The following is a 24,096-nucleotide window of genomic DNA, read 5'->3' on the forward strand; positions in this document are numbered from 1 at the left end:
TCCCGCCACTCAATGTCTCCACAATTAAATGTAAAATGGGGAACGGAGCTATCATAACGAAACAGACATCCGGATTTGAACCCGGAACAGCGATTTCTGTGATGTTTTCCGTCGTTTAATCTATATATATAAAAGGACTTGTCCTCACTGACTGAGGTAAGACGCACGCACAGCCGTAACCGCTGTGCGTAGAAACATGAAATTTGGACAGATATTTACTTTCGTAATCTGGACATCCACTAAGAAGGGATTTTGAAAAATTTTTACCCTAAAGGGGTGAAATAGGGGTTCAAAGTTTGTATGGAAAAAAAAAAAAATCGGCACCGATTTTTATAAAATTTGAAATTTAGATTTTTAAAAGTATTTAATTGAATACGTGTTTCATCGTTTTCTAGAATTCTCCCCCTAAGGGTGCAAATAAGGGGTTGAAAGTTTGTATAGAATTTTTTTAAAATCGGCACCAATTTTTATAAAATTTGAAATTCAGACTCTTAAAAGTATTTAATTGAATACATGTTTCATGGTTTTCTAGAATTCTTCCCCTAAGGGTGCAAATAAGGGGTTGAAAGTTTGTATGGAAAAATCTTTAAAACCCCACCGATTATTATAAAATTTTTAATTTAGACTCTTAAAAATATTTAATTGAACATGTGTTTCATGGTTTTCTAGAATTCACCCCCTAAGGGTGCTAATAAGGGGTTGAAAGTTTGTATGGAAAAATCTTTAAATCGCCACCGATTTTTAAAAAATTTGAAATTTAGACTCTTAAAAATATTTCATTGAACATAAGTTTCGTGGTTTATTTTAATTCATCCCCTAGGGGTGTAAATAAGGGGTTGAAAGTTTATATAGAAAAATCTTTAAATCGCTACCGATTTTTATAAAATTTGAAATTTAGACTCTTAAAAATATTTCATTGAACATAAGTTTCGTGGTTTATTTTAATTCATCCCCTAGGGGTGTAAATAAGGGGTTGAAAGTTTATATAGAAAAATCTTTAAATCGCCACTGATTTTTATAAAATTTGAAATTGAGACTCTTAAAAATATTTTATTGAACACGTGTTTCAAAGTTTATTAGAATTCACCCCTAAGCAATAAGCAAGCGAAGCTGCGCGCGTCCGCTAGTTATCTTATAAAATGTATAATGTTCGTGTAATGACACATGAAGCTTTAACTAAAATAGTTTATAACATGTCGGTCATACATTGACGTGTGAATGAATTTCCTTCATATTTTCGAGTCCCAGTTAAATTTTATCGTTGTCTTATTGTGGTATATATGATTCAAATAGGAAATAGGTTTATAATATAGGTTCTTCCGTCTATGGTCTACATTTATATCCTGCTGCCATGAATATTTTGAATTTCAAAATAACTATAATGCTAGAAGTACTAAATAGGTTTATAGTAAATTTTAGTAATATTGTTTTTCGTAAGTACTTTTTTAATTATTTGCAGAAAATGAAGTCCTTTGTGGAGTGATTGAAATTACATATATATGTTATATAAGGTTTATTTCATGTCATTATTCTTTTACAGGTTACAGATTATGCTGCAGAGACGCAAGAAATACAAAAATCGCACTATTCTTGGATACAAAACCTTAGCGGAAGGAGTTATTCGAATGGACCAGGTGATTAAATAATTTTATTGTTTTATAATTAATTCTATGTAAAATTGGCGACGAAGGAATTTTGTATATTATTATTTTGTACTCTTTTTCTTTTTTCTTTGATATGTCTTCTTCGTAATGAAAACAGAGTTCCCTCTGCCTACCATTCCCTGCTACATGCTGGATACAGCGTGAAGCTAAAAAGAAAAAAAGAGAAGGAGAGACTAACTTAAAAGTCACTATTCTCCATAATTTTTTGTACAAGCACTAACCTTTTATCTAACCGTACCTAACATTTTTATCTAAGCTTAAAATACTGAAGTAGGCAGCTAATATAAGTTCTAAATTGTTATAACAAAGTGGAAGATTACCGTAGTAAAATACTTTTTACGTCCCACACATCTCGCCAGTAAATTGGCAATTTTGTTGCCTAACAGCTGTTGCCTGGAGCGAGGTCGCTAAACGATGTATGTATGTACGATAAGTCCTTTTGGTAACACGTTTATGGTAATGGATTTAGGGTCTATATACCTTTTTGTGATCGATTTATGAGATTTTCGATTTTGTTAGTCTATAGGGAAGTTTATTATTAAATTATATTTTCCTAACATTACTATTCTAGACTAAAATCGTTTAGGGGCCAGTTGTGGCGTCTGTAGGTACAAACGCGTGACTATAAACGTGACAGATCCCCACTTGAGGAAATGGAATATTTACTTACATTTATATTTTCATTATACTTCTATTTTATTCTTCGTTTTATTTAGTTTTCCATCATATAGCAACATGTTTTTATTTATATTTTTTTAATCTATTCTAAAGATGCAAGAATTCTACAATGAAAAGAAAGTATTTCATTTAAAAACTAACATTTTTATACTTACCCTTGGAAAATGGTTAACTAAAAGCAACTTTAGATTTTCAACTTACATCTCTATTCAATGCTTTTGCCACTTTAAAAAAAAATAAAAAAAACTCAGTGACCCAGTTATCACCAGCAGTGACCATTATAAAAGGCGACAGCTGTTTCTTAATTGGATTAAAAAAATACCGCATAATATTATGTTACTTTCATTATTAACATATAATTATGTATCTCGTTAGTTTGTTTAGCATTCCTTAATTGATATGATGGAACTTTAAATATTTATATTGTACAATTATATCGTTTAATTATACCAGCTCGTCGGTAGGTACTTCTGTATTAATATTTAGAATTGAAGAGTTTGTTTGTTTGGACGCTCTAATCTCAGGAATTACTGGTTTGAATTGAATGAACGCAAAAAAGGGGGGGTTTTATTACTATTAAGTTTGTTCTGTCTGTCTGTCTGTGTACCTGTCTGTAGCAACATACCACATGAATGAATGAACCGATTTGAGTGCGGTTTATTTTGATCGAAAGCCTTGTTCATCGCGGTGGTTCTTAGCTATGTTTTATGAAAATGTGATTAGCAGTTTAATTATCAGTTTAAAGCACTTTGCTAAAATGAAGTAGTGATTTTTTGGGACGAGAGTTTCTTTTTTAGTACTAGTATATATAGGATGGTCCATTTATCATCGAAGGCTATATTACATAACGTCTGTAGTTTCGACGTAATCTTACTGTAGGCACTATACCAGCAGTGAGAGTTATCTCTAGCTTTTAAAATATGTCTTACACAAACTCTATTTCTATTTTCATCTGATGGCAGTGGCAGAACCGTGGATAAAAGCTAGTATATTATGTGCAGTCAAATTCATAGCAATTGGTGAATCACGCAATGGAGGACGCCGGTAGTTCAATTTAACATTTATAATTATTTACGTCGCATTGAAATATGTATATATTTTTATGTATGTTAATCCGTAACTTATGTATGTATTTATGAACCAATAAATATGTATTAATGGTCACTATATAGTAATTGAATGGAAATAATATTGGGGCGCACACAAGTATTGCTTAGAAACCATAAATGATAACATATAAAAAATAAATAACATAAATTTGAAGTTAAACGCCAGTCGTGGTGCAATATATTAAGACAATATTTTTTTCAGTAGTGAAATAGAAAAACAACTCTAAAACTCATTCATTATTTTTAATGAGAACAACAAAGCGAAAAGTTTGCTAAGCCGTCTTATACAGAATATCATTTTGAAATAAGTTTTAAGCTAATGAAGAACCCCAATTCATGAGAAAAGTTATATTTCATAAATTTAAAAACAAAACAACGATTTTTGTTATTATAATATTATTATAATATAATAACACTATAATACTTCAATTCCCCAGTATCGCATACGATGTAGAACCTTTCGAATCATTGGCGATTCAATTATCTGAAAAGGCTTGGATCATTGGCTTTACATAGAGATGTCTCCTCGCTGTGCGTTCTCTACCTCATTTAGCATGGAGAGTGTTCTGAGGAACTGTTTGACCTGGTTATTGACCGTAAGTCGTCTGTCCGTGTTACGTCACAAAGTTAAATATCATCCTCATCTGGATGTTACAGGGGGTCGTGGCCGGCAGAATTCACGTACCACCAGGTGACGCTTGTCCTTTCCAGCAAAAAGATTCTTAGTAGGGAACGGAACTCAAGACCACCCATCAAGACTGATGGGAACAGCGTATCTTAACATTTCCCTTAAGGTTCCCTCTGCTTACCCTGCTACATGAGGGATACAGCGTGAAATTGAGAAAAAATCTAAAGTAATAATTCCCATAAATTTATATTATCTTTAAATAACGTTAAAGGTTACATTTGTATAACAACAGTAAACACTTTACTTAGAATCTTTACGCGTTTAGTATTCAGAGTGGTCGTTTTCATTTATCTAGGAATTCAATCGCCGACAGTATTGGTGGTGGTTTATTCGTTGGAATTATTTACTTTGGACCTTTTAATTTGCCCTGAGTGCTATTTGAATAAAGTTAGTATATTTACTAAATAATATCGTCTCGAATCGTATTTTTTTTTCCCTAGCCTACGCCATCCCATTGTTGGGCAAAGGCGTCTCTCCACTTCTTCCATTCCGGTCTATTTCGCGCTATTGAGCACCAGTCAGGCCTATAATGGTCCAGCTCGTCCCGCCATCTCCGTTTTGTTCTGCCAATTCTCCTTTTAGAGCTAAATTGAAATTAATTAAGATTTCTATTAAAATTTACATACTTATTTACGATTGTACACTGACACTAACTAATATAGAGAGCCAGTCACTCCACTATCCATTATTTTAACTTTATTTTTCTGAATTCGTTTGTTAAATGGCGAAACTTAACGCCGCTATTCGTCTTTTTTAATTTAATCATGCCCCTCATCTTTTTGATTTACAGTCAAACTCTGTCATATTGCCTCACGGTGGCTATAATGTGAGTTTGAAATCCCTAATATATGTTTTTTGTATTTTCTCAGGTCCTACAGCGCTCCATGGACATGGAGCTGGAACTAACAAGCGTGGGTGGGAAGGTCGGCGCCGGCGCCGGTCAGCCCGTCGCCAGGCTCACCATCACAGGGCTGGCGTCCACGCCAGTCGATCATGACACGAAGAATAACAATACTTTATTAATTACTGGTATGGAGTGTTGGAATATTTTATTCTATTCTTCTGGAGGCATGGCTGAACTCTTTGCCGCGCCTCGCCTCGTTACTAGAGCGAGTGTATGTAAATATTAAATGATTTATTTCCTCTAGTGGGAAGCGAACCCAAAACCGGTAGCGTTTAGTAGATTGGCTCATATATTTTATGTATCTTTTTTATATTTTGATATTTAATGTAAAATGATATACTTACATAAAGTAGGTAGGTAGGTTCGAGTATTAAACTTCATCGTAGATTTTGTCGTGCGTGTTTTTTTATTTTTTTTAAAGGTTTATTTCTTTATTTTTATTTCTTTAGTTTTTTTTTTCTTATACTAATTTGCGAGCAATTTATGGATTATTAAATTTTTAAAAAAACCTTAATTTCACCTCCATTTCACATATTCCAGAGCGCGGCTACTCAGACGAGGAAGAGGAGGGAGAGTTCAGTTCCGTGGAAGAAGCTGACGAGATGACGTACGGGGCGGCCGCGCGCCGACGCACACGACAGCTCGCTTTTAATAAAGGAGATTTGTCGTATACCAAGGTAAATCGGTTAAATATATAATTACAGGGTATTTTTAGTATTTTTTCTCATATTAGCATAGTTTCTAGAAGTTTTAGTATAAGCTTTGATTTTTATTATTATGTTTTAGGATCATTTGCTATGGAGAATAATTATTATATAGTGAACAGATTAAGTAATCGTTAAACAAAAGCAGGTCCTAATTTCATGGAAGTTTTTGAATGTAAATCTTATATTGATATAGGCGAGCACTAGAACTCTATACCCGAGGGGGTGGGGGGGGGGGACCTCGCCTACGCAATACGTCTTTAACTAAATTACTAAAACACTATTAGTAATAATTGATATTTGAAATCAATTTTGTCAGTCGTAGTTTTTTTCTTAATTTTTTCTCATTATACAGTTTTGTATTAAAGCTATATGCTGTAGTTATAAATTATTTAATAATATTTATTTGTATACACGGTTAAGATGCTTCACGCATGGTGTTAACTAAACGCTTCAAATTAGCCTATAGCTTTTAGCGTACAGGCTTTAGGCTTACTGCTACCAACACTTAAAATACACATTATTTAAATTAAACCTGAGTTTTTCACGTTCCCGTAAAAACAACGGGTAATTTCCTTTTAGTGCTTCTCTACACCCTCCCCAAGAATCCTATGTACCAAATTTTTACTATATTTATATTATGTCCTTAATACAATATCGAATATAATAAGAAATAATTTATATTACTGATATTTCTTAATAATAATAACAATTTATTAATTTGTATATCAAAATTAATATTACCATGTGTTGCTATTATACCTATATAAATAACTTTATATTTATTTATTTGTACATTTATTTGTTATATTTTTTAATAATACTCATAAAACGCTTTTCTAATAAGGTTCTAACTTGTGATTTAATTTAAAGTTATTTTTTATACGATACCATATTTAATTTTATTTATACTTGTTTTAAAACAGTGATTCTCAATCGTTCTATCAAATTTTAAGTACTAAAAATGTGTATAATATAAAGTAACCTATCGAAGTATAAATTTCAAACAGGACTTGAGTTCAATTTATGACAAAAATAAACAAATTGTAAGGATTTGACTCGTATACTTCCTTATAAAGCTTATATACCACGACAGACATAAGTTTGAGAATCACTGCCCTACATTGTAATTATATATTTTAAGTATATACAATATATATATTTACACAAAATATAAAGCTTAGTACACACTATTGTAGCTGTCACGCTCACGCGAGCTAAGCTTCATGGAGAGGCAGAGAAAGATACAAAGTTACATACGGTCCAAGGCGCAGGACAGCGACAGCGAGCTGGAGCACGCCGCCAAGCGCAAGGGCAGCCGTGGCAAGCTTGCGGTGAATTGATGTTGAACTCTATGTATAGTGTGGTCAGCGAGTTGTGGCCGCCCTGAAATTAGCTGTAGATGTCTAAGCAGATTAACGATTACGATTAACTACAAAGATTTTAGAATTTTTATTTTTAAAACTGCATATTGGCCACGACTTGTTGATCGAACTGTATATGGATAAATGCGAGTTTTATGTTTAGTGGTTGTGTGATTGTTCTTTTTTTTGAAAGTTGGTACTTACTGTGTAGATTGTTCTGCATGGTTGGTGGTTTCATTTGTGACGTTTCGTTAATATGTCAAACCCTTTTGACAGCTGTCATGTGAATTTCGAAATTGTTTATAGCCAGTATGGTTATTTAGTCGTAAATGTTTATAATGGTAAATGGTAATTTTTTGTAACTTTAAGTTTGTTTTTTTTTATTAAAATTGTTTACTTGGTAATTCGCATAATTTTACTACAATTAATTAATGAAACACTATATTAAAAAATAATTTCTAAGTTTTATACTGTTTCTGATCTTAACATTTGTAGCTTATATATTATATACTAACAAATAAGTATTAATTACATCTTGTCTTGAGTCTTGTATCTATTACCATGAAATAATATTTTGCCTTTGTGGTCATAAGCTAATAGTTTAAAGTTTGTTAACGTTTACGTAAACTAAATTTGATGTCTAACTTATCTTTGTATATACAGTTGAGTTAAATAGCCTTCGGATAGTCTAGAATCTAAAGCCTTATATTGTTGACTTATTAACTGTCTGTTTATCTTTTTTATTTATATTTTTGAACTCATTAGCCTTGAGGTCGTCGTGGAGTTATTGGGATATTTGTCTGAACAGGATCTCCGTTATTTCAATACACTCTTTTAAAAAAATTTGGAAAATTTATATAAAATGTTTCCCCTTTAGAGAATGTTGTATTTCGCCACGCAATATTTCCAAATGTCCGTATTATTGTACAGAACGGAGTGATTTGTCCCTATTATTTTATTTCATTTTATATGCTAAACATACTCTGGTCATTAGGACATTCTGAACCCCTTCAGAGGAATCCCTAATGCTGAATAGGACGAAGGGCCAAAAGGGACTCCTGTAAAATAGAAACGACTATAATTTTACGTGTATTATGATTTGTTAATGGTTAAACGCTTTCTGGACTAAAACCTCGTATGCCCGGAGGCCCCGAACTGTTTTACACACACCACCGAAGAAACTAAATACGGAAAATGCGAAAACAATTTTCCGGAAATGTCTTAGAATGTCATTAATAATATTATTTATTGTTTTTTTTAATGTTGACATTGTTTTTTTTTAATGTAATTTTAAGCATGTTTTACTTGTTGTACTTGTATGTAATAAGGACAAATATTTTGTACTTGCATGGATGCATGTGAGTTGCTATGTATAGAGAGGTGTTTAATTTTTTATTATAATTATAATATAATTCAAAGTCATCAAATATCTATATAAATAATATTTGTACTGCTCTAAAAATAGTAGCAATTTGGTAAAGCAGGATTTTTCGGCAAATTATCTTAGATTGTACGAAATTGGACTCTATCAAAATGTACCAGAGTATACTAATTTTGCATTTAACAATGTCTATTTATGTACATTGACGATAACAGTGCTTCCCATTTCGCGGATTAGTTTATCTCGTACGTAGCGGTGGGTGAGACGTAGCGTTCGTGCTTATCTTTATAATGGAGGTGATTGTTTTTTTGGTGAAATTGTGATTTTTATCAATATTTTCATATTATTATTATTAACGATATTGGAAAATTTGACGTGTGCATGATTGTACAAGGTGGATGTGGGTTCGATTTCTAGTCGTAAGAATGAGGATATTAAAATAGTTTCGTTTTTATGATTGTTGTCTAGAAAAGTGCAGGATTCAAATTCAGGTTCCGCCATCCTATACAATGTTTTTAAAAACTAAATGTGAAATATAATGGGCCTTATAAGTTAATGGTAACTTTTTTTTTATGTGTAGACTTGGTGCTGGAAAGTGTATATTTTTAATAAGATCTTTGATTTTCAATGAAAATGCATATTTTAACTAAAACCGGATTAAGCCCGTTTATTTATATACATTCTTCCCGTGACGACGGACAATTGTATAGTGTTCGAAACGTTGAGTTTCCACAAATATGTAATACTAAATATACGCGAGTAATTCGGTTAAATAATTACATTCAAAATGAGTACATATATGTTTTTTCTTGCACATTAATATAATTATTTTGTTATAAAATATAATAAAAAATAAAAAATAATAAAAAATCTATTTACATTTCTTATGGAATATTTAAAGAAGGTTTAATGATTTCTTTTTATTTAATTTTGTTTACTTTATCTCGACACTAAATAAGCTAGTATGATGGATGAGTTGGATTTGTCATTATATTTTGTAGATTACGGACGGTATTGTGTATTTTTTTAAATGTAATTACAATAAATAGATAATTTGAAAATACTCTCTTCTTGCGCAATGAAAAACATAAAAAAATATTTAGAAAAATGTTTTGTACGGTAAAAGAAAATAATATTTTCTGTTATAAACTCGGTATTTTTCAACAATATTTTGACATTCATGTCTCATTATAAAAGTTTTCTGTTGCAAATTATATTTCAAAAAATTGTTATTCATGTGTTTTTCTAATAAAATTATATTGTTTGATCTACAGCAACGCAATTTGAAGCAGAAGTTTGCGGCCCTCCTCCGGCGGTTTCGAGTGCCCGAGGACATGGGGGAGAGGGGGGCGGCGAGGGACACGCACAACGCTCAACGCGACATCGATGAGTTATTCCAGGTACTGGAATTTTAATTACAACAAGAAAAATATCTAAGGAATATCTATTTGTGTTTTACTAGTAACTTCCTAAAAGATGAAGAAATACGTTAAAAATTTATATTTTCAATATTTTCTGTAATTGCTATAATTCAGGAGTTGGAGTCATTATCCTGTGGCGAAGGAGAGGATTCAGGTCCGGATCAAATGGACACTATAAGCATTGGGTCGACCCCCAAACCCTCATTGAGACCGTTCTTTAGCAGTTCCAGGAGTCTTGCTAATCAGGAACACCATCGGCATTCTAACGGTAAGTTGTCAATTATTAGTTAGGCCAATTCCAAACGTGTGATTTTGGTTGATATTTGTTTTTTTTTAATGTATGAATAATTTTAAAATGCTTGATAATTTCAGCTGCGTGTAACTAATATAAACCAAGAGTTATCAATCTATGTAGGATTAGGACCCGTGACTAGCTTTACGTTAGTAAATATATATTTTTAAGTTTTATAGTTCTATTATAAGACTTAAAAAACTTAGTTTATATTTGAAAGGTGCCAATATATTTATATGTAAAAATAGCAGAGTGTAAAACGCGATGCGTAATATAGAATGAGCGTCAAGCTCAATGAGCAATGCCCGAGAGACAGTGCATTGTTTGGCTTGTTTTGTTTTGCTTAGTGAGGAAATAGACCAGATTATAGGAAATATGTTGTCATCGATCAAGTAACGTGATGCATAAGGTGTTGAGTCATTTTTGGTATATATACCTAGTGCAAGAATTTAGATTAATAGGAGTAAATAATTAATAAAAGTACATTTCTTTGTCATTTTCTATATATTTTGTATTTTGTATTTTACAATTTTAAATTATAATTACTGCATTTATTTTAAGACGTTAAAACACTTAAATCGTTAACTTAAAAATAAAATATGTTATACAAATAAATTCTGTACAATAGGCGTGAGTCATGAATGAATCTTAAACGCATTTTAGCGCCATGACTCTATATCTTATGTTTTACATTTTGATCGATGGACATTGTTCATATATTTATGTATATTTGTGTTTGTTTTGTAACGCTGTGTGCATAGTGGTAGTGCATGCGCGGGACAGGTGGAAATTATTTAAATTTATAAACCAATATTTTTAAAGCAATATTTACACTCAATCTAGTTTGTGGAAATTCATGATTGACATAAAAAGTTTTTTAACTAACTTTTAATAAAAATAATATTTTACTAAATTGAACAAACATGATGCCTGTTATTGTTATTTGTAATAAACAAAAACAAAACTTTTTCTTCACAAATATTAAATAAATAATTGCTACTTACTCAAGTTAAAATTCAAGTTAGCTATTTTATATACTATCTGCCCCGACTTCCCCTTTTTCTACTTAATATAATATTTTTCAAAAACATTTTTTTCTCTAAATTGGATAAAACAATAAATGTAATAATAACAAAAACCGCCTGTCCCGGACCAATGTAACGTGCATGCGCAGTGACGCGACACGCCAGCCTCGCGTCCGCCGCCGAGCTGCGCCCGCGCGACCTCCACCCGTCCGTGCCTCTCACAGGTACACGCATTACGCCTATAGTACGGTTGACGAGTTGTGGCCGTTGTGAGGGATCACTCGAGAAGAAAGTATATAAATATTTAAAAAAATCAAGATCAAATGTGCGCAGCCACCTATAGCTAACTTCAGGGCGGCCACAACTGTAGACCGTACTGTACATTGCCTACAAACACATTTTACACATAAAATTGATAATATTAATTTATAATAGCTTTGAGTACAATAGAACTACATCTATTTATTCAATTATACTACCTACACGTCTTACTGAATATTTTACACATTCGAACTTATGCAACAAATTGAATTTAATTTAAACCATAATTATATCAATCTATAATTATGAGATTTACAAAAGTAAAGAAAATAGTAAAATCATATTCTAAGTTTTTCATTTAATTTTGAATTTCAAGGTATTTGCTCCATTATTAATCTACCCTCTAATATTTCATATTTTCATTTCTTCATTCTGTAAACAAGGCAAAACACGGTATTGAATTGCGCCGAGTACACTGTTAAAGGTAGAAATATTTGAATATAACATACAAATTTAAATTTATTAATACATTCATTTATGATATGTGTTTTTCCTTAAATATTTTCACTGTTGCATAAGGTTAAAATTAGAAACAATTTTTTATTTTGATTTTAGTACTATCAGCAAGCTTCTGTCTGTCTGTTTTTCCTTTCTTTTTTTTATTCTTAGCTTCTTTTTTTATTTAGAAATGTATATTTCAGCTTTGCAATTAAAATTAAAAGTGGATATAACATTACTTGACTATTTGGCGTCTTTTCATACTTTGACTATTTTCCATTCTTACATCGTTACCCTTCTATGTTGACTTCTGCTGAGGATTCTTCTAGAAGTTATTTCTATAAAATGCATTCAGGTTACTCTGAAATCGAATATTTCTATTCTTATCTTTACGTATCAAACGCAGCATTAATTCGTCCTTTGTCAACTCTCATTCACCTTGCGGTCGTCGTGGTACTGAGTGTCACTATAAACACGACTGTTGTGAGTTCGATTTCCACTCAGGGGAATTAATTATTTAATATTTTAACTTCCTCCCTCTCGTCACTTTCGCGGCACTTGAGTTCCGCCACATGACACACAAAATCTTGAATTGAAAATTCGCCGGAAGGTAGAGAATGTAATGTCTTAACACCAGGTTGCAAACCAGTACTAGGTGAATATTGCCAAAACACCAATCAGTTACTGCTTCGTTTGGTCCATAAAGGAAATTATCAGAAATACTCGATTCTTGGTATCATCCGAATGCACACTACATTAAAACACAAATATTTAATAAACATTTTGACAATTTAGAATCAGAAGCGGTCCGTAGCTCAGCGGGCGATGAGCGCGGCAGCGAGGGCAACAGCGACGGCGACGCGACGCTGGACGCACCCGTGTCCGGTGCGTCCGTGTCGAGCTCACCGCCCAATGAGACTAAGGTAATGTGGAAATGTTTATTAGAAAGCATGTTTTTTTACGTAGCGGGATTTGAACCTGCTTCTCGGACAACATTTTCTTTTCGAAGTGTGGTGTTACACTAAAGTGTAAAATATTTCAAATATTAAAACAATCTTTCGAAAATATTTTTATTTGTGATTCTATTTATAGATCGCTGGTTAAATTCCGGCTCGAAGGACCAATTATTATACATATAATAATGTACATATCGGTTGTAACTAATGCACTAATATTTTGATAAATTATTAATTAATAGAATTTATATTAAACTCTCGTACATTACACCATACATACACTATTTATATTAACTTAGTATTTTAAACATGATAATGAAAATGAATGATATTTAAACACCGTTCACATCGTTGTTGTTATATTTAAAAAAAAATGTAACTAATTACAGGAGGATAAAAGATCCAGGTTATTCCGTAGCGCGACGAGCGGTGGTAACTTAACGCCGGCGGCTGCGGCGCGCAAGAAGAACTCACTCGTCATAGGAACTGAACGACCGCTGTCTGCGCACGATCTGCCCGCTCAGAGTCCTACCGCGATTGAGGTAACTTTATAGATGGGTTGTTTTATTATAGAATAGAACAGATATTCAGATTTACTTTTAATTACTTAGTAATAATTTTGCTGACAATAAAATATTAATTTATTTAACTCTCACACTTTTTATCCACAAAGAGGGAATTTTATTTAATCAAGTATAATTTTGTTCATGTACAAAATAATATACTCATATACACTATGGTCGACCAGTCGTGGCCGTCCTGCGGTTATCGAGCAAATTAAATTTTAGGATTTCTTCTTACTTCTCTTTAGTTTCTATCCCAGTCAATAATTCGCAAAAAATCCGAAAGTATAAATTCCAAGCGGTCACGACACGTCGTCCCAACTATGACACTTACTCTAATACTCCCACCCCCCAGCCGCGCCGCACAATCCTCGAGCAGGTGAACCGCGTACTGGGCGAGGACGCCCCTGTGCCGGAGTGCGTGGCGTTGGCACCGCCCGCCCTCGCGCGCGCATTCCAGGCTCTGGCCGTGCCCGCCGTGCTGGTCGCGCCCGGTACTGCGCCAGATGCGCGTGCTCTGCTGCACGCTCTGCTTAGTAGGGCTAAACAGTGAGTATTTAGTGGAAGTGTTTGTTTTGTTTTTTTTTATAATTGTGCCATTTTAGGCTGCTAAGTTTTCCAATAAATATAACATTTATTAAAAATCAATTCAAATCAAATCAGCTTCACGCTGTATCCCATACATAGCAAGGGAGGCAGAGGTAAGTTAGTATTAAGACACTCCGTTTCCCACTTTCCATCGAATTCTGGAAGCATTGCGTGTTGAGTGGCGGAACTCAACGCGTCGCTTTGTCTCTACACCAGAGCGAAGAAATTTGCTGAAAATTGATTGAAATTTTTGCACGCTTTGTGCCCCTACGCCACGACTGGTGAACATGTATTCTTAATTTTAATATAAATAATAATAAACCATCTAATATCTAAAAATAATTTCTTTATACAGAAGCAACAGACGTACAATTCGCATATGCGTGTGCGGCGGCGAGGCGGCGTGCGCGGCGGCACTGCGGGCGCACGCAGAGCTCGCGCGCCGCCATGACTCGCCGCAGCTACGGTTTTATGTTGTGCCTGTTGGTGAGTGTTGCTTTTATATAAAATACTTTCATGTTTTTACCCGCATAGCAGGGTAAACAGTGAGAATTTAGTGTTGAAACACACCGGTCCCCACTCCTAACTATTGTGGAATTGTTATGTTGACGGGCGAAACGACAAGACAAAGTACGACGTTGAGTTCGTTACTCAACACGCAATGTCTAGAATTGAGAGAAAAGTGGGAAACATATTATCTCTACTTCCCCTGCTATAAACGAATCAATATTATTTCCTAAAATGATTATTTCTTTACATTTAACCCCTTTATTTATGAATGGTTATTGAATATTACTAAACATATTCCATCCCTAAAGGTCCAAACACAATATCCCGGTGGTTAGCGGCGTCGGACAGCGCGTACGCGGCCCTCTTCTGCAGCGAGGCGTGGGCGGCGCTGTGCGAGCGCGCCAGCGACGCCGCCATGCCCGATATAGCTGAGATGTCGTCTAGGATAGCTAGGTATTTATTTTATTTTTTATCTTTTTATCTCTTATTGATATTTCTTTTTAACTAAAAGAAGGAGGTCAGGAAGCAACCGAGTTTTACTCCATTGTTTTTTTTGTGTTTGTTACCTGAGAATTTCATCCATTTCTAACAATGAAAAAAAATCACATAACTCTTAAATTGGCAAAGTATGTACGTTACAAATGGCTTTTAGATACATTAATTATATGCAGCTAAAATTTATTAATAGCTATTATACTGTCACTGCGCCTTTCTCAATGTCTCGATAATCGGCCGGTGTATGGAAAATGGAATGTCTACCTATGTCCTTGTTTCACTTTCACTACATATGTATTACATATGTATTTTCACTACATATGTATATGTGCGGGATGCAAAAGCCAAGAAAAATCTAATATTGTTAATAATTAATGTTGTATTAATAATAGTATAAGTTATCAACTTAATTTGAACTACAACTACTCTAGCTAACTTGCAAGTTATTTTTTTAAACTATATAGATATTTCTTTAAGTACATTACCAAACCATGTTTAGTTAATTATAATTAAAACTATCTCATAAATATAATATGTATATTAAATTTCCAGATATTTAAACAGTATCGGTCCAATCAACAACATACCGATAGGCGAGGCGATGGTCGCGTACAGGGAGCGCTCCGGCGACGAGGACTCCAGCCAAACTTTTGTACCTTTTGTTGCGGTAAGTTAGTACTTAAAGTTAATTTTTGATGAAAAGGTTGTTTGAGTTGATATTAGATTTTTCCTAGCTTCACGCTGCGCGCGCTCACGTTTGAGTTGATTTTGATTATTTTCGTGAAAGTGTGGATTGATGTCTGTAACACTTTCACACAAAATATACTGAATAAATTTGATGAAACTTTACAGTGTCATAGCTATAATTTATGCAAATAAAGTAAATATAGTTCAGTTATTAAGCGGACGAAGTCGCGTTTGAATCGCTAGTTAAGAATATTAGTGGGATAATAGAATTTATCACACATGACATCTTTGTGATTTTTTTCCAGGAGGTCCGTGTAGGTTGCGGCGAGGGCGGGCCCTCGTCCCTGGAGCTGGACGAGGGTGGGTCTCCCCCCGCGCGACCCTCCCCGCCGGCTACGCCTGCGCCCCCCGACCTCGCGCCGCCTCTCGCCCTCGCGCGCACCGAGCCCCTGGAGCTGCAGCTGGACTACTGGCTGGTGAGTGTTGCTCCACCAGTCCTGGGATCTGGGAACCTAGGAGACATTCCGTTTACATTGAGACACTTCGCTTTTCCCCACTTTCCGCCGAACTCTAGAGGCATTGCATGTTGATTAGTGGAACTCTGCCTTGAAATGAAAGGCTGAAATGAAAGTATAATATTTAAAATTCAATTCATTTCCTCGAGCTGGAATCATGCCCACAACCGAATCGCGTTTGCGGTCGCATGTACTCCTGCGCCATGAGAAAAAATATCAATCCATCAGAAAAAAAAAACATTTTCTTGCGTCTGTAAAGAGGAAGATATTATGTTTACATTTTGGTATTGGCAAACGCAGCAGGATTCCAATCCGCGAGTCTCTTAAGCCATGCTAATTACGCCATATGCATTTTTACATTCTTATTTTACCTATTATTAAAGTATTTTTTTTAAATTTCTCATTACAACTACAGGTAGGTGCAAGATGCGCGGAGGGTGGCGGGGGAGGAGCGGAGGGCGGAGGGAAGATCACTCTGAAGGGCTCGTTCAGAGCGTTGTTGGTGACGCGACACAACCACCATCTGTGTATCACTTATCTCACTAAGGAGAAGAAGCAGAAAAGTGAGTTGTATTTATTTGAAGTGATATTTTATAAATATAGATGTTTCAATTTTTTTTGACCATCGCTACATCAATTGCAAGAGACTTCTTATAAAGTCCACAATTGTAAATCAAATTTTAATTTGTGTATTTTCTATTATGTATGAATTTAGTGCAATTGAGAATGTTCTTCGTTTATATATTATTATTCTGATAGTGTGGGTATTTGATTTTACAGATATTGAGTTTAGCTTAACATAATATGTTTAATTTTGCCACAATACCATGGCTCTTTAGCTAAATTAAATAAAATACTTTTCATACGTCGCTGAGTAAATTAAGACGCACTTAATTGGCTTAATTTAAATTAAATCGAATATATATTAAAATATCTATAAATTAAACTTGTTACATAGTGTCCCAATGTAACTTTCTTCCATAGCTTAACTGTATACAATTATTTGACATTTCAACACACAATTTAGAATCTATTGCTTAATTATCTTAATTAATATTCTTTTCGTAGTAATGAGACTGGGTAAGAAAAAAGAAAAGAGTGGAGAGGCAGAGACAGGACGTGCTCAGACAGTGGAGGGAGTCGCTAGACTCATCTGCTCAGCTAAGGGCTCGCATAATGCACCTCTAAAAGGTATTTATATGTTTAATTTATGCTATAAATATTTTTATTTTGTATGTAAGGGCAATACGAGGACATGCTGGTAGACAAGTGGGGAACAGAGTGTTTTAATGCTTGGTTTTCTCTATTCATTCTGTTAAATGCGTGAAAAAGCATGTGAAGCTACCTAATTTTTGTTATTGAACATGAAGTTAATCTCTGCTCTTTATCTGAGCATCAAGGCTCCGCTTATATTTTAAGTACGAGACTTTCCTTCGTTTAAATTAAAGCTGAAATGCCAATAGTATCTTAATAATAATAAAAATAGCAAGCAAAAACAATAAATCAATAATTTATTTCCAGTATACATTGACGGCACTGAATGGAACGGAGTTAAATTCTTCCAACTATCCACGCAATGGCAGACGCACGTCAAGACCTTCCCTGTAGCAACTTGCGGGGCTCCCCTCGCACCTCCCGAGACCTAAATTCTTTGAAACTCCTTGAATGACACCATAAGGACGTTTCGAGTGATCTGGCACATTTTTGGATAGCCCTATCTAGGGACCTTTTAAATGTTCTCTTGCAAGGGTCCCTTGAGTCACTTCTTGTGACTTGTTTTAGACCTCTCAAGGGACATCTCAAATGACTTGGTAGAGATTTTGAATTATTCCTATTTAGGTACACTTTGAGTGATCTCTTGCAAGGGATTCTTGAATGCCCTCTTGATGGGTACCAATTAATGACTTCTCGCAAGTAACTCTTATGAAACAAATACCGACTTCTGCTTAATCGAATTGTTGGTCTTTTTAAGCGTTAATGTCGCTTTTTATAATATATTGGGCTAAATATGTGTGGAAAGATTAGAAGCGAAAAAAATGTTTTGTGGTGGTTATATCATAAATTATTACGTGTATCAATATTTAAGGACACCAATGAATAGGTTGTTAGTCGGTAAAATTATTTAGGATTGAATTTTATCTGAACATAGTTCAAGTTCAAATCCCGCGGTCTTGATGTATGGAAGAGGCTTTCAGGCCATTTGCGCAAATGTGACTTTAGTGAATGGAAATAAATGAATGAATGAATTTATCATTCATTTTAATTAAGAGTGCCCATTCACTAAGTAAAACGTAGAATTTAAATGGCTTAACCCGTTTTAATGCAATATATTGCAAGCTTATTTATGTTAGTAACTAAACAGATTTAGATGTAACTTAGTCGATGTTTTAGGTCATTTTTGCGCATATGTCCATATATTAAATTCAATATTATTGTAGCGTTACTTAATAGTCGAGCTGCCATTAGCATGGCTTTTATTATGGAACTTTGAATCGTATTCTATGTGTATTAGAAACGATTTTACGTACATTGCTAGATAAAGTTGCATAATAAAGGCTCAAAAAAACGCATTATAGTCATTTCATAGTAGTATTTAATAATATATTAGATATTTTAATGGTAATAAATAATTAATGTTAAAGTGTACTCAATTCGTATCGGAGTAAAATGGTTCGTGACATTTCCATAGGTTAGTTTTGTGGTGAACTTATGGTGTTTTCGGCACATATCAAGTGGGGAGTGCGATTTTATTTTGTCTGTGATTCAAGAATGATTTTTTTTAACGCGATTTGTCGATGGTCGCTATTTTTTTTGTATTTTTTTAGAAGCAATAGCTTTGATACGATAGCGTTTTTTATATATTAAAAGTAATAATCCCGTTTGAAATAATATACGCTAATTAAAATTTGCCAATAACTTGTGAAGTATTATTATATTCGAATTCAAATACGATTTTAGAATGATACGATTAAAAAAGTTCAAAAGAAATTCAATCGTGTCGTCTCATGTCGTACAGTACGTAGAGTACTTCAAAATTAAATGTAATCATTGTAATTGATAAATATAGTGGTTTACAAGAGGCTTGGTTTCAATTACTTTTTTCAAAAATATCATAGATTCTTACTCTGTCGGTGTTTAGAAAATAAATTTTATGTACATCTGTGGTTTTAGGGTAATTTGTACACGGCAACGAAATTAGGGCTAAAACAGAGTATGACTCGTTTATTGAAAATTCGATGTTCGTATAAGAAGTATAAACTAAAGTTAATACTGAAACTACAAATGATTCATATCTTTGAAGTAGGTAATAAACAAGTAAAATAAAATTAGGAGCCTTAATTATAATGATGTTTGTCTGAAACTTTATTAATAGGTATTAATAAATGATATCTAAAAAATAAAGAAATAATTGACTTTTCTGTAACAAATTTAATGACCACGATTTAGTCATCATAGGCTTTTGTGGAGCTCAAGGTGCTCTTCCAAGGTTACTTTTCACACGCTAAGTGCCAAATTTTAATCATTTGCCAGTTAACTTCCTATGTACTAGCTATGTTTGTTTTAAAATCATTATTGCTATACATTACGGTTGACGAGTCGTGGCCATCATTGTATCTGATTGTATCTGAATGTATATTTTATGAGTTGAGTTGTCAAGTTCTATGTAAATGATTTTTTTAATAATCTGACATCATTTTAGTCGAATCATTTTAGAATGAATATTATGTTCAAAAAATAATGACCGTTTCTTATTTATCCTAAAGTGTGATTTTATTTAAGTGTGATGTCATGTTCACTTAAAACTAAAAACATTTTTTTATGAAAGAAATAATATTGTCGTCTAATGTAAAAGGCTTTTTAAGGGAAACTTTGAGACATTTTAAAAGAGATTCTATTTCATGTCATATCTGCAAAACCCATTTTTTATCTAATGTGAACAATATTTTAATGTTATTGTATTTCGTGAGGGAGAGGGATGTGCTTCATAATGAACATATAATGTTTCGAGGATTTGGTGTAAAGTGAGAAATGGAGTGGATACCCTTCTATGTGCGGGATACAGCATAAAGCGAAAAATAATGTATTACAGTTAACAGTAAGAGATTTTCGCTCTCTCTCTTTCATTCATTTACTATGGTAATTTCAAGGATGAATGATATAAAGTTCTTTTAAATTATTCCTAATAATATAGCACAAAAAAATATTATGTAATTTAATTTTTCTTAATAAATAATATGTAATTTGTTTTTATGATGTTTCTAAATTCAATGTGGTGTTGACATGTAAAAATTTAATTGTTCTGTTATTTTATATACTATATAACAATGAAAAAGTTATAAGTTCTTTTCATTTATATTAGGATATCCATAAAAATTTAAACATAACGGAATGACATATAACATAATTGTTTATTACATTTGGACAGTTTCTTCGTGAGTTTGATTCTCGTTATGTTAACATTTTTATGATTCTAAATATCTTCTTTCCTCAGTGTACCATTAACACCTTAAAAAAATAAATCTTTTTATTTATTTAAAATTTATACATGTAGTAATTTTAAAATTCCTTTTTTATTATTATAGTACATTGAAGTTTCTTACTATCTTTATATAGTATAATAATACAATTTTATGTACCATGTGAGAAGGCTTGTCTAGTCGTTTGTGAAGTGTGCTGAAAATAGTTTTGTGTTGACAGCTATTGTAATTTTCCCATAGTAAATATTATGTTTTTTATAAAACAATTTGCAGGCACAAATTAAAGTGACTTTTATATATAATGCCACTGTATATAACTTTGTCTTTTTATTGTTAAAAAGTATAATGTATGTGTGTTTCAGTATATTAATAAAAAATATATTATTATGTCAACACGGATAATTGATTATAATTGTTATTTTATTTAATGTTAATCATATTCATCGGCTTTCAAATGAAATTTTGTTTATTTATTTCTCAAAAAATTATGTAAATTTGTAATTATGTATACATTTTTCTTTAAATTTCGAAAATGTGATCTTTTACTATTTTATATTATAACAATGCCCATAATAATAAATTTATAGGCCAACTTTAATTTGTATGTACTATTAATCTAGATAAAGATTACCATTCAAAAAGTTTAAAGCTTCATTTTAAACAAAACATATACTTTTGAATATCTGCAGTGTATAGCAGTCTTTAAAGTGCCATTAATTTCATAGTAAATGGCATATAATACAAAAAAGCTCAAGTTCTCGGTATAGAGGCCTAGCCGACCCATCATAGCCGTGTATTACATTATAATCATTATAATAGAAATAGTACTTTTATAATAAGCTAATATAAAATATTGTGTGTCGAGTATTAATAGTTTTCTTAAAATATTAAGTTTAATTTTCTTATGTTTTTGTTATGATTTTGTTTCATGTCACTATTTTTGAGGCTTTCAAATATTTTTCAAGTTTCTTTAGTTAGAAGTAAATATTTTTAATTATGTTATGCATTATTCTTAATTTTTAAATTAGCTTTTCTCTATAATATTTTAATCAGACTATTAATGCTCGAAAATAAATATATTGTTTAATATAATTTTGATCTCATATCTGCTGACTGACTTGGCGATTAAATTTTTTAAATTATTTGGCTGTATGCTTAGAATGATTTAATTAATGTATTATAAGAAGGTATTCAATGCAACTTGTAATCATATATCAATAATTAGTTATTCATCACAAATAATTTTCTACCAATTAAAAATGGCTAACTATAGTTCATATGTTTAGTTTAGACAGTTATGTTAAGTTGAATTAATTAGTACAAAGGTATATTAGTTTATGTTAATTTTATGTTATTTATAAAACAATTTTATACATTTCAAAGTAGCGAAGGTGCAATAAATATATGGAAACTATTAATTTACAGACAGATTCTGGTCTAACAAGTTGTTTAACATCAATATGTTTAAGCAAAGTCATGAGATTTATTATTTTATCACATTTTGCAGTATGATTTGTATTTATTGTACAAATAAAATTTTGCATTAAAATAGTTGGTCTTATTTAAAATGTTGGAGATTTTGAATGAAAATGCAAGTATGTATACAAAATATATATCTATATATTATAATATCACTTACATGTTATAAACCACTGAATAGCAAAAATTGATTTCTTAGGCCATTTTCTCCGCCGACTCCGCCTTCAGGTAGGACATACAACAATCCATCCTCCTGCTTCTTTGGTGAGAATTCCCTTAAGTTTTTATTACTTTTGGCTAATTCCTCTAGAGTCCAAATGGCAATAAATCTAGACTTTCCATGCCTACATAATACATATACATTTTTGGGGTCATTTTTGAAATTATCTCCAGGATCGGAAATAATAATGATGCCACACACAAGGGCCCAGTGAGCAGTGTGACCATGTCTTAAACACGGAGAGTGATTGAAATCTGCATCATATCTGATAAGCCATTAAGAAAATAGAGAACAATAAATAAGTAAAAAAATAATAATGCAAACAAATGTAAGAATAATGAAAGTATCTTAATAGGAACAGAGTGCTAACACCCTGCTGTGTGTGGGATACAGCATGAAGCAAAAATGAAATAAAATAAAAGAATCCATTGTGTCTAATTGTAAATGCGGTGGTTATAGGTTTAATGCCCAATCTTGATTTAGAATTACATATTTTATTTCTCTGCTTTGGTAAAATAAAATAAGTTGTGTTAAGTTTTGAGAGAATGGAGTTACTTGACAGTGGTTTTTACACAGTACTGATATTATGTATCTCCTATGTTGTGAAATAAAAGTTTAAAAAGGAACATGAAGAAATCATTTGCAATAGGATTAGTTTGCTGAAATCCTCCTAAATAAAATTAATATATAAATGTTAAAATGTATAATGGATATTCTGTGTTAATTGTGATAAACACACCTTTTCAAATTAAAAGGATACGGGACTAATAACACAGCACCATTTAAAAGTTCCATTATAATTTCCTCAGAAAATAAACCACCTGTTCTTATACTATAATTGATATTATCTATATCTGCTAAACTCATAGCTTTCTCAGCTAGCTTAACCATGTTTTTACAGCTGAACATTTCACCATTGTTGCTGTAACCTTCTAATTTAGTGATACTCATGAGTTCTTCTGGAGCTACTTCTCCATTTAAGAGCATTGATAAAGCCACTAGTCCACAAGTGGGCCCTATTTGCAGTATTGATTCAAAATGTTTATAGTTATAACGATAAGGAGGTTCATGTAAGCAGATATTATTTTTAGCAGAAGCTTCCCATAACTGAGGCTCGTGGGCAGCCCACTCGCAGACATCAGAGTAGCTGAAACTACGTGAACTATCACAAGACTTGGCTGGAGAGTTTGCAGGGATGGAAGGTGGCGGCGGCGGCGGTGCGGGCGGTATAGTACACATAATTATTAATTATAAAACAAAAAGTTGTCCTATACTTCTATTTTTGTACATTGTGCTGTGATATCTTTTCTGGACTTTGATAAAATAAAAACAGTCATTCATTCTTTTTGACAAGCAGCTGATTACGATCGTATCATTCAGTTTAGTCTGATAAAGAAGTTTTTTCTTTTTTTTTATTAGACTTACCTTCGTAATTTTGTATTCGTATTTTTTAAAATATATTTGTTGTATAAGTATTGTACCTCACATTTTAGTATACCTATTAGTATTACATTTTTTTTTAAATAATATTTACATATTTTGAACGCATCTTATGCATTGATTTCTTGGGTGTGGTAAAGTTTTGTTCATTCATTTAAAGTCAACATTTCATTCAC

At 32.6% G+C, this 24,096-nt stretch overlaps 2 protein-coding genes across 6 annotated transcripts in view; one reads left to right on the forward strand and one right to left on the reverse strand.

Annotated features, from left to right (window-relative positions):
* The window catches only part of KrT95D (phosphofurin acidic cluster sorting protein KrT95D), a 107,308-nt gene extending 84,978 nt beyond the window's left edge, over window positions 1-22,330 (forward strand). Inside the window, exons 3-19 of one of the 3 annotated variants that reach the window (XM_085189120.1) lie at window positions 1,541-1,634; window positions 5,009-5,168; window positions 5,584-5,720; window positions 6,947-7,081; window positions 9,767-9,892; window positions 10,028-10,181; window positions 11,380-11,454; window positions 12,785-12,912; window positions 13,335-13,487; window positions 13,864-14,057; window positions 14,452-14,582; window positions 14,915-15,059; window positions 15,654-15,768; window positions 16,094-16,264; window positions 16,719-16,866; window positions 17,372-17,494; window positions 17,825-22,330. In XM_085189120.1, the coding sequence (XP_085045246.1) occupies window positions 1,541-1,634; window positions 5,009-5,168; window positions 5,584-5,720; window positions 6,947-7,081; window positions 9,767-9,892; window positions 10,028-10,181; window positions 11,380-11,454; window positions 12,785-12,912; window positions 13,335-13,487; window positions 13,864-14,057; window positions 14,452-14,582; window positions 14,915-15,059; window positions 15,654-15,768; window positions 16,094-16,264; window positions 16,719-16,866; window positions 17,372-17,494; window positions 17,825-17,949 (2,314 nt within the window). In that variant the 3' untranslated portion in view covers window positions 17,950-22,330. The remainder of the gene's footprint in view (window positions 1-1,540; window positions 1,635-5,008; window positions 5,169-5,583; window positions 5,721-6,946; window positions 7,082-9,766; window positions 9,893-10,027; window positions 10,182-11,379; window positions 11,455-12,784; window positions 12,913-13,334; window positions 13,488-13,863; window positions 14,058-14,451; window positions 14,583-14,914; window positions 15,060-15,653; window positions 15,769-16,093; window positions 16,265-16,718; window positions 16,867-17,371; window positions 17,495-17,824) is intronic. The other 2 variants (XM_085189121.1, XM_085189123.1) reach the window with 2 other exon arrangements.
* Window positions 14,028-23,832, reverse strand: LOC146536635 (actin maturation protease). 3 transcript variants are annotated; one of them, XR_014878184.1, is made up of 4 exons: window positions 23,241-23,832; window positions 22,421-22,745; window positions 14,467-14,576; window positions 14,028-14,050 (listed from the first exon to the last, which is right to left on the reverse strand). XR_014878184.1 is itself a non-coding variant. In XM_085189128.1 (3 exons), the coding sequence occupies exons 1-2, from the start codon at window positions 23,717-23,719 to the stop codon at window positions 22,424-22,426; spliced, it is 801 nt and encodes a 266-aa protein (XP_085045254.1). In that variant the 5' UTR covers window positions 23,720-23,832; the 3' UTR covers window positions 14,078-14,576; window positions 22,421-22,423. The 3 variants fall into 3 exon arrangements, 2 of the variants coding, with proteins under 2 accessions (XP_085045254.1, XP_085045253.1); XM_085189128.1 differs by lacking the exon at window positions 14,028-14,050 and having other exon boundaries at window positions 14,078-14,576; XM_085189127.1 differs by lacking the exon at window positions 14,028-14,050 and having other exon boundaries at window positions 14,078-16,300.
* Window positions 23,833-24,096: the final 264 nt, after the last annotated feature.

The sequence above is a fragment of the Heliconius melpomene genome, chromosome 8 (genome assembly GCF_056956725.1).
Source record: "Heliconius melpomene rosina isolate 202511_hmr_F chromosome 8, ASM5695672v1, whole genome shotgun sequence".
Taxonomy (NCBI): Eukaryota; Metazoa; Arthropoda; class Insecta; order Lepidoptera; family Nymphalidae; genus Heliconius; species Heliconius melpomene.